The sequence below is a fragment of the Dendrobium catenatum genome, unplaced genomic scaffold (assembly GCF_001605985.2).
Source record: "Dendrobium catenatum unplaced genomic scaffold, ASM160598v2 fragScaff_scaffold_659, whole genome shotgun sequence".
Classification (NCBI taxonomy): domain Eukaryota; kingdom Viridiplantae; phylum Streptophyta; class Magnoliopsida; order Asparagales; family Orchidaceae; genus Dendrobium; species Dendrobium catenatum.
This window is the reverse complement of record NW_021319121.1, coordinates 1,335,216-1,345,769: the sequence shown is the minus strand read 5'-3', so window position 1 is coordinate 1,345,769 and position 10,554 is coordinate 1,335,216. Positions and strand designations below refer to the sequence as shown.

Sequence of the window (10,554 nt, the reverse complement as noted above, 5' to 3'; positions counted from 1 at the left end):
AGGGAAATCCTGCGGGCTCTTTCCACCCTTCTTCTCGGGCTTCTAATCTCTTCGTCTCTCCGCAAGTGCCGCTCCATCTGTATCTTTCTTCTCCAAGTGCAGCAACTTTAGGGTGTCGTCTTTTAATTTTAAGTTTGCAAGTCGTCGTCGTTGTAATTTCGTCTTTTTAGTTTTATTTGAAATGTAATAATTTGTTCTTTCCTCTTCTAGTCTTTGCTTTGTCAAGTGTCGTATAGTTTTATTTTTGTTAAGCAAAAAATATAGGGTCCCCTATATTTTTTGCTTACATCAGAAACCGAGCAACCACATGGGCAAACCAAACAGCCACCATGGGAAGACCAAATAACCACATGGGAAGACCAAACAACCACATGGGGAAACCAAATAGCAGCATATAATTCAACCTTCACATCCCAAACTCACACCTTTCTCTTTCCATGCCCATTTTGTAGGTTTAATTAACTTCTTAATATTAGACATCTCTATTTGTAATAACGTTGATATAATGTCATTATATGCTGGTGGGACATAACTTGCAAGATATTATTACATGCAGAATTAAATGCATTTTTTTATAATGACGATTTCTTGCAAGGTTAAAAGGAAGGCTAAATGAGAAAATCATCCTTGCAATTTCACTTCTAGCTATTCTCGTATTTGCATATTAAATACCTTTACTAAATGAATGCTTACAACACCTCTTATTCTCTTAGGCTTATACCGTTCCATCTAAAATGAACCTACATTGATATTATTAACATCATCAATTCTAATATAAGTAGAAGCAAAATGACATGATTATGAGTACTTGGTAATGGTATCTCCTTAGGAATAGCCTTTTTGATTTTCAACTCAATTTTTTTTACTTGCTTTTGTATTTCATTCAATTGTGAACTATGTTGCACCGATACGAATACAGCGACACGGATACGGGACACGTCAATTCTTAAAAATACAGGATACGGGTACGGTGCAGACACGATATTATAATTTATAAATCATACATAAAAATTAAGAAATCAATCAAAGCATAATATTTGAAATAACAAAAAAAAAAGAGAGAGAAAGTAACATCATTGTAGCCTTGTAGCTTATAATATCAAAAAGAAAAGTATCAGTAATGAGAAAACCTTGCTCGCAGTCGCGGAAGTAAATATGATGGGTCTTTTTTTCGAATTTTTTTTGTTTTTCAACAGACACGCGTAAACATGCGTATTGGATACGCATGTCCTTTTGAAATAAAATAATATTTTAATTGGATACGACAAAGCCGTATCTGACACATATTGGTGCCGTATCAGAGGCGTATTCGTGTATCGGTGTATCAGATACAACACGCCTTCATTATTTAGGTGCATCGGTGCAACATAGATTGTGAATCATTTGCTTAGGGCAAATTTTAATTCTGACTAATAATAGTAAGTGGGCTTTCACCCTTGAATGCAAACTTTTGTAAGTGACATTATAATAATTACATTTAAATGTAATATTTCCTCCACTTTTAGAAGATGTTTCCAACTTAGTTACATGATTCCACAATAACTTATTATCTTTTATATTAGGTTCTGTTGAAGCTTCGCCATTTTTAGATTTATCACTAATAGAGCTCATTATTCTTTATTGCACATTTCACAATCCACACAAATGAACCAAATTATAAATTATCAACGCATGAATATTACACTAAAAAAAACTAAATCTAAAATTTTCCAATGAAAGAGTTCATATGAGATAAAACTTGCTTTAAATTTGTTAAACGAGTATCATATTAGAAAATGCAAATCATTCAATATGCCAATGTGCAAGGGGGTGTAGGGAATGTTTCTAACTAAAGGAAACAAATAAGAATGAAATGTTTGAAAGTGAAAAACGAAAAGACTATACTTTTAACCCTATCTATAAAAATGAAATGCTATGAATAAACATTGCATATTCTACAAACAAAGCTGTGGCAATTTACAGCCAAAGGTACAAGCACATTTTTTAATAGTCTTCAACAATGAAGAAAGGAAGGAGAGCATATGAGGGATCAGGTGGAAAAGAATTCTTTATAATCATGCGTATTACAAGGGAAGAGAGTTTTGGAACTTCAAAACAAAAAGCTTTTCTTCATTATAATGAGGATTATAAACTTTAACTATGCCCCAAAGTAGAGGGGGTGATTTACAAGCGGATGAATGGACTCCCTTCATGAAAGATGCATGAATACATTAATGTGAATCCAAGGAGGCTTCCTCCTCTTATTAAAAATGCATTAATATAACTATTCATAACAGAGAGTATGGCATGCCAAACATCTAGACACCCATTTAAGATAGTGGTTGACGATAGTGTAAATGAGTCTAACAGAACTTGAGTTACCATTAACTCAAGCTTGGCTTGCCTACACAGTGGTAGGCCCAACTCGAGCTCATAGGACAAGCTCGAGCTCGATTGGCTGGAATAACAGCATGCTCAACCTCAAGCTCTAGCCAAAATCTTGAAGCCCTCGTGATGGGAGTTTGTTAGCATGGATGTGAGCTTGCTAGATATGGAATCGTAAAAAAATCAACAAGGGTTGAAGTCTAGATGGGAGCTTGTTAGAGAAGGCATTGATTTGACCAATGGCAAGGGGAAATCATAGTGGGAGCTTGTTAGAGAAGGCATCAATTGGATCAATGGCAAGGGGGAAATCTTAATTGGAGTTTGGTGGATAAGGTAGTGATCAGATCAACTGTTAAGGACGAAGTTGTGGCAAGAGTTTGATGGAAAAAGCAACAACATAACCACTGGCATTTGAAGAGAAGGAGCACGTGACTCTATGAGGCGACGTTTCATATTTTAAATTTAGTGCCCAAAATTGAGTTGGCTCGTAAGTTAATGAGTCGAACTAGGTTAAGCTCGAACTTGGATCATATATGGGCTATAATTTGAGCTCAAGCTCAAGTTTGTTTCTCAATAAGCTTGACTCGTGAGCTTGTTAAGGAGTTGAGTTTGAGTTGGTATGCTAGTTGGCTCTACGTACTTGCAACCTTAGTGACTTGTCACATCTAGATCTCTAGATCACGAAACACTCACTATAGGAATTACGAACTCTTCCAAATGCTTTCTATGTTCGTGTCGGATACATGTCGTACTAGTGTTGGGCATAGACATGGGCCCAACAATCTTTGACACGTGTCTTCATAAATTATGTTGAAGTTTTCTAGTATGTTATTTTACCCCAATACTTACTAGTCATAACAAAACATGGAGTGGAACACGTAGAAGTGAAACTCAAAATTGAATCGTGCATGTGAAGGAATTAATAGAACTCAAAATCAAATTGTGTGATGGAATTAACACTTGTACAACACTACAACCCATAAGAAGCCCTAGCCGCGATGCATATCACTCCTCTTCATCAAAGCCATCTCGTGTCTTCTCTTCGTCTAAGTCATCTTGCTTCTATGCCTTATCATTGAAGTTGTTCCACATCTCCACCTTGGCATCCAAGCTATCTCGCGTCTTAGCTCAGGCATTAGAGCCGTCTCCAGTTTCGCCTATCTACCTCGACATCCAAGTCATTTTGACTTGTCTTACCACTGTGAATAAAAAAAAGTATGTTGAAATAACTATTGTTATATATGATTCAAAACAATAATTTTTCTTTTCACTTAAGGATAGTTTTTGCAATATATCATGTACAAAATTATTAGAAAAAGACAATTTACTTCCTTCAAATGTGTCATATGAGAAGCTTAATTCAACATGGTACGTAGTTAAATTTTTGGAGGTTTTTGACATTTTATAAGCAATATCGATATTGGAAAAATATTTACAGCTGAAGAAGGATTAAATGATTAATGAATGCTCAATTATAAAGTATTTATTTTATTATTAATGATATTATACTTCATCTTGTGATTTCTTTAGTAGAAAATAGTTGAAATTATATATTTCATTTTAATAATTTATAAAACATAAAAACATGTCCATAGTGTGTTGAGTCCTCTTTGCAATTATTCTTTATCGTCATGTTCATGTTGTATCATGTTCGTGATTCATAAAACTCAGTTTTGAGCCTTGTGGCTTTGAGTGCTAACTACATGAGGATTTCAACAAGGATGGAAGAAAACAACTATTTTTGACCAACTTGGTTTTGGAGGCGAGTGTCAAGGTCTGAGGTAAACTTTTTTGTGAGCGTTTCTTGGGCTTCATATTGTTGAGAGTTGGGTGTACTTGGATTTTGGGAAGAACTGACGAGTGTCTTTATTTTATATATTATTTTTTGTTTCTTTTTTAATGGATCAAATTCTTTCTTTTTTCCCATTTATGTAGGCTACATTTAAGGTGAGCAGATAAATTATGCTCTTCCTATGCGCCATTAATCTCACTATTGTGTTTATTTATGGCTCATTGTATTTCACTTGAGTTAAACATTTCGCTCAAATAAATTGGCATCAGAGCTTGGGTTTATGGCCATGGAATTTGATATAATGGAATTTGATGGTTTGAAGAGTTTTGACATTTGGAGAATCAAGTTGTATAGTGCTCTTATTCAAAACAAACTTTCGAAGGCATTCATGGGGCATTTGAATAAACTAGCAACAATGAATGAAGAATAAAAGATAGAGATAGATGAGAAGCTTTTTTGATTATCCAATTGTGTTTGGTGATTGATTTTGTAGGATAGAAGGTGTACAACAACAATAATAACAACAAGCTTTGATCCTACTATGTGGGTGTTATGGTTTGGGGATCAAATCAGCACCTAAAACAACCACTAGAACAACATCAGCACAAAACAACAAAAAATTGGCCACCAACCAAGAAAAAGACAACAATGGTATACAAGGACAATACTAATAATGTTGAAATAATAATCTTCAATAAAAAGAAACACAAGATACAATTGATTTACTGTTCGAGAGCTAAATTGACTCTCCTCCAATTCCTAGCAGCAACTAGGAACCCAAAATCACATAAGAAAACTATTGCAGAAAATTCTTCACATCATATACCCCACATACAAACTTTCCCTCTTAAAATCAACCCTAATCCCACCATAAATGCACCTCACATTCCTCCTATGATCTCCCCTTAATCCTTCTCCTCCTATAGGTCTGAAATGAGGTGCTCTGATCCACAAAACAAGAGCCTTTCGGCTCTTGGAATTTCGCCGAATCACCTTGGGCATTCAATCTGCCAGCCAAGGCGGTGGGATCCATACTGATTAGTTCATGAATTCTTTTTCTAAATTGTATCTTCTTAAGATTCAAATTCTCATTTAAATCTAATAAAAAAATGTCATTTCTAATACTTTCTAACTAAGTGTTTTTTGATATACTTCTACCTTTCTTAACATAGTCTGGATCTAATACATCTACTCTCCTAGTGGGGTCATTGGAAGGTTGACGGTTTGATGTAGGCAAAAGGAAAGAGGGGGGGGGGTCAGCTCTTGGGCTGATTTGGTTCCGTGTTTGGGCTTCGTTGTCTCAGATTATGCTGCCCTTTTGGTGTACTGTTGTGTTCTTCTACTAAACTCATATCATTATGATGTTATAAATGCCTTTTTCATCTCATAATGGTTGGTCCGGGTTCATCCCCTCTCTCCCTCTCTATTTGGCCTTTTGGTTTCTCTGTCTGGCGCCTGTTCCCGTGTCTGGCTGTTCCTGTTCCCGTGGCTGGATGTTCCTATCCCTCCCACGTGACCTTTCAGGTGCCGCTCCAGGCAATGGCTTTTGACCTTTTGTCTCCCTTTTTCCCAGTTGCTTCGGCTGGAGGTTATTTGGGTTGTTTGGCTACCTCTTTTCACCTATAAAAAAGGGTTGTTTTGATGCATGAAAAAAAGAGTGTTATTGAGTGATTTTTGGAACTAAAACCTGAGGGTTTTTGGATAGCTTGCGAGCTATGCCTCTTCGTCTTCTCTTCCTTCTATGACTTCGTCTCAGGCTTCTTATCTCAATCTTCTCTCCGAAAGTGTCCACCCCATTTGTATCTTTCGTCTCAACCAATGAAAAGCTGTTTTAGGAGTTGTTTTTATGTTCTAAAATATATGAAAGTTGTAGTGTGTTATTTCTTGTGTTATTTTGTCGTTTATGAAAGGAAGACTCTATATGTTTGCATTCTTAGATTTTTCCAAATTTTTTATTGCATCATGTTTTATGTGATCGAATCATCTAAGACAACTCTCTTTAATCTTATATGCCACTGCAGTTACTCTAACCTTTTCACCTAGGATGATAGGTGTCACCAACTAAAATAGCACCTTATAGGTCACCTCGTTTGTTTGATCTAATTCATTACTATGTGAATCTACATTAGTTTGGATGCTTGTATGTACATGGTGTATGTATATTTCTAGTTTTTGTTAGACTTAAGGGAGTTGAGGTTGTCCATCTTATGGATAATAATTATTTAATTACCATCCAAGGCGAAAAAATGATTGGTCATATGCACAAGTTCAATCATCCAGTGGCATAGCTTATGAATATTAAAATCAAACTATATGCCATGTTTACATGTTTATGTGCTTTAGGCCATGCAAACAAGTACGTTTAGGTCCTGCTCATTGTACCAAATCTATATAAGTTAAACTTCCAAATCGTGCACATGATTTCATGTTGCATATGCGTTCGTGTATTAAAAAAGAAATGTGCAAGCTCTGGTATGTATGAAAGGACATGACGATGGATGAAGGGTTGAATGAATGCCAATGCATGCATCTTTCATGTTGTTTTATCTCTCTTATTTTATATGTTTGTATTGTCAGTTTAGCATATTTTTCAGTGTATTGGCTTGTAGGTTTAACATATATAAACTATGTTTTATTTTTCAGTGTATCGGTTTATAGTTTTAACATCTATAAACTATATTTTTTTTATTTGCACTAATAAGGCTCAATATAATTAACTTGCGATGAATATGAAGGATGAGTTTAGAGTTTAGACCAAAAGTTGCAGGGTTAAAGCTTATGTAAAAAAGTAAACTAGCGTTAACAGTTAACCCAATATCAAACATTGGAGGGAACAGGATTGATAAAGTTGATTCCCTGTAGTTAGCAATGAAGTCTGACAATGATGATGAGTGTATAGACATACTGTTATATTTATTGAAGAGTGCTGGAGTATCTGGTCTATATACTTTTTTATTACCTCAGTAATTTAATGCAATTACGTGCACCCACATGATTTATTCGTACATTCAAGGTCATTATAATCGTTAGCATGATTTAGGCAGACATGGTACAGACATAACATGTAAAGGCATCCCTAATTACTTATATTTATAATTTACATATGAATATGTGAATATATCTGCAAGGCGATAAATATATTTCTGTATTAATATGCATGGAGATCATCTGTAATGTTAGTCCTAGAAAAATTAGTTATTAAGACATTAAAATGTTTGTGCATCTTCAATAATAAACATTTTTTGGGTACTCCATCTAATGGCCATGGCTAGAGGTTTGATGTTTGGTTGTGGGCCGCAAGAAATTGCCTATCCTTGACTTTCTTTGAGGGCGGGTCCATATAGCAATAAGTGACATGCATGTTTCACTATTGTAACAAGTTTCGTATCACATAGGCATCATATAACCCAAAATGGCCTAAAAGGGATGAAATAAACAAAACATGTTCTTTAAATGTTTTGTCAAGAATGCTAAGTTCTTATCTCTGTTACTACATCCCTAAACATTATGGTTACATTTTCTTATGTAAGTTTTTCTTTAGCATCACTAAGCTCTTGTTCCAATGCTTTTAGTTTTTCCTTTAGGTCTTCGGGGATTCTTCTTATGCACGAGCAAAGTTATGTCTTTGATAGGATACTTTAAGCGCATTGCATACATACCTGTCAAAAGTTTGAAGTCCTAGAATAGAAACGTTATGGCTTAGTTACTTTTGGGAAGATTTGGGATAAGGGAAGAATTTGGATAAAGCTAGCGACAATTATAATGTTTTTTGGGAAGAATACCAATCTTGTGCTCTTAGTAGCTGTTCGATTTTGCTTTTACTCTGTTTCTAAGTGTACTTAAACACTCTCATGGAAAATATTTAACTTTCCTTGCATAATACTAAGTTAAGTGTTGCAGAGATGAGAATGCTTAGGTGGATGAGTGGCTTGACCCCTTAGAGATGGGATACAAAATGAGCATATACGTGAAAAGGTTGGAGTAGCTCCAGTGAAAGATAAGATTAGAGAGAGTCGCCTTAGATGGTTTGGTCACATTAAACGGAGGCCTTCCGATGACCCAGTTAGGAAAGTCGAGGTATTAGATTTGACTTATGTTAAGAAAGGAAGAGGTAGACCTAAAAAGACTTGGTTAGAAAATATTAGAAATGATATTTCTTTATTAGATTTAAATAAGAATTTGACTTTTAATCAGACACAATGGCGAAAAAGGATTCATGTTGCCGACCCAACGTAGTGGAACAAAGGCTTGATGATGTTGTTGTTGTTGTATTTTTGTGCGGACTGTTTACTATTTCCCTTGTTGAATTATAGGCCTTAGTTCAAATTGACAATTAATTTTCTTGTAGGCTTTTCTGTTCCTCCCAGAGTAATGATTGGTGGGAACTGTTTTGTACCTCTTTTATTTTAGTTTATTTTCATAATCTGGCTCTGATTGCTGATCATGTGATGAACAGGACAACTTCTGGGAGATGGGTGATACTGGCCCCTGTGGTCCTTGTACTGAAATTCATTTTGACCGAGTTGGTAACCGTGATGCTTCTGCTTTGGTCAATAATGATGATCCAACATGCATAGAAATATGGAACCTTGTATTTATTCAGGTATATTGAATGAGAATTCTATGTGCTAGTTTAAATAGTGTGCTAAAACCCACATAGACTTGATTTTATTATTTATGCATGCAGTTTACTATTTGTCTATTTATGGTTTTAAGATATCAATACTCGTATATTTTATTTTTCTTTTCAGTTTAATAGAGAGGGTGATGGCAGTTTAAAGCCCTTACCTGCAAAACATGTTGACACAGGGATGGGGTTTGAGCGTTTAACTTCTATACTGCAGAATAAAATGAGCAATTATGACACTGATGTGTTCATGCCAATATTTGCTGCTATCCAGCAAGTATGTATATAACCTTGGTGTTATTCCAGTATTTTTATTTTCCTTAAAGAGATACTTCACTATCATTTTGCTAGTAAAAATGTTTTGTTATTATGCCAAACAAATGCTTTTGACAAGTAATACTTTGCACTTGAAGGCCAGTAATTCATCTCATCTAACCATTTGCAGGAGGCGTATAACTCATGATGCTCTCTATTTTACTTTTTTTTTTTAACATCAGGCGACTGGAGCTCAACCATACTCAGGAAAGGTTGGGGCAGATGATGTTGATAAAGTTGACATGGCCTATAGGGTGGTGGCTGATCATATAAGAACACTTTCATTTGCTATTGCTGATGGTTCTCGTCCTGGTAATTACATGCTCAACTAGTTATATAATTATCGACACTTTGACCAATTTGTTAGTCAATAAGACACTATTCTGAGTCTGTGTTGTGCTTTATTTTTACTTTCATGTGCTAGCATATCTTGGGGCAGTGCTATAAAGTAATGTAACTCTCCTGTGGAATTTCATGTTTTTCCTATTCTTGAAGTTTTCCCTAGCCCTGTCATATATGCTTTTTTTTTATCCAGAAAATGTATGCTCAAACGTGGATGATGCCTGCTGATGCAACATCGATCAGATAGAACTTTAAAGAAAAATTTTGTGGTTTGTTTGTTCTCATTTAGAGTTTATTCTTGCTTTAATCTGAATATAGCAATTTATTCAATTAAAATAATGAATTTATGAAAACAAAGTATGATAATACCAGCTCGCAAAAATAAGAACAAAGTAGCCATTATGTCTAGTTAACGAATCAGGCTTTCCTTGAAAAAATTTTAGATTTTTAGCCCAATTAAAAAGCGTGGGTCAACCTTCAACTTGTCTTGAGAGGTTCAGTTTGAAAAGTTGGATCCAATTGATTGATAGTTTCTGCATCATGAATCTTATGTGATGCAGGTCTTCTATAATCGTGCAGTTCATTTGCTATTTTTACATGTTAATGCTGTTGTCTTTATTTATACTCTTGCATTGAGAAGGAACATTTGTGATTCAGGCAATGAGGGGCGTGAATATGTATTGAGGCGCATTCTTCGAAGGGCCGTACGTTATGGTAGAGAGGTTTTAAAAGCCCCAGAAGGATTTTTCAGCCAGTAAGTACTTGTTAAATGGAGGGGAGACGTGAAATTTCTCCCCTTCTTTGATTTGAGATATACAATTTTTTTTTTTTTTGTAAGCTATATGTTGACACTGCATTTAGTTCATTATTTTTGAGAAATATACCAGAAATGTAATCTTCACATGTATGCAACTTTTTGCATAACAAGCATATCCCTTATGATCTAATAAATCAGGTTATGAAATATTTGGATAGTTCGGAATCCTCTGGTATTGGAATTATCTGATTCCATGCAAATTTAGGTCTTGTAAGGAAATGGGGATGGGGAGTTCTTCAAGCTTGAATGCAAAATTGCTATGTGTAGTGCAATATGTTTCATTTATTTTCTTGAGTG

The 10,554-nt window shown here is 35.1% G+C and overlaps 1 protein-coding gene across 1 annotated transcript in view; it reads left to right on the top strand.

Annotated features, from left to right (window-relative positions):
• Positions 1-10,554, top strand: part of LOC110094753 (alanine--tRNA ligase) — a 31,983-nt gene that overhangs the window by 4,790 nt on the left and 16,639 nt on the right. The window contains exons 3-6 of the mRNA XM_020820070.2: positions 8,613-8,759; positions 8,908-9,060; positions 9,281-9,410; positions 10,098-10,194. Coding sequence (XP_020675729.1) covers positions 8,613-8,759; positions 8,908-9,060; positions 9,281-9,410; positions 10,098-10,194 — 527 coding nt within the window. The remainder of the gene's footprint in view (positions 1-8,612; positions 8,760-8,907; positions 9,061-9,280; positions 9,411-10,097; positions 10,195-10,554) is intronic.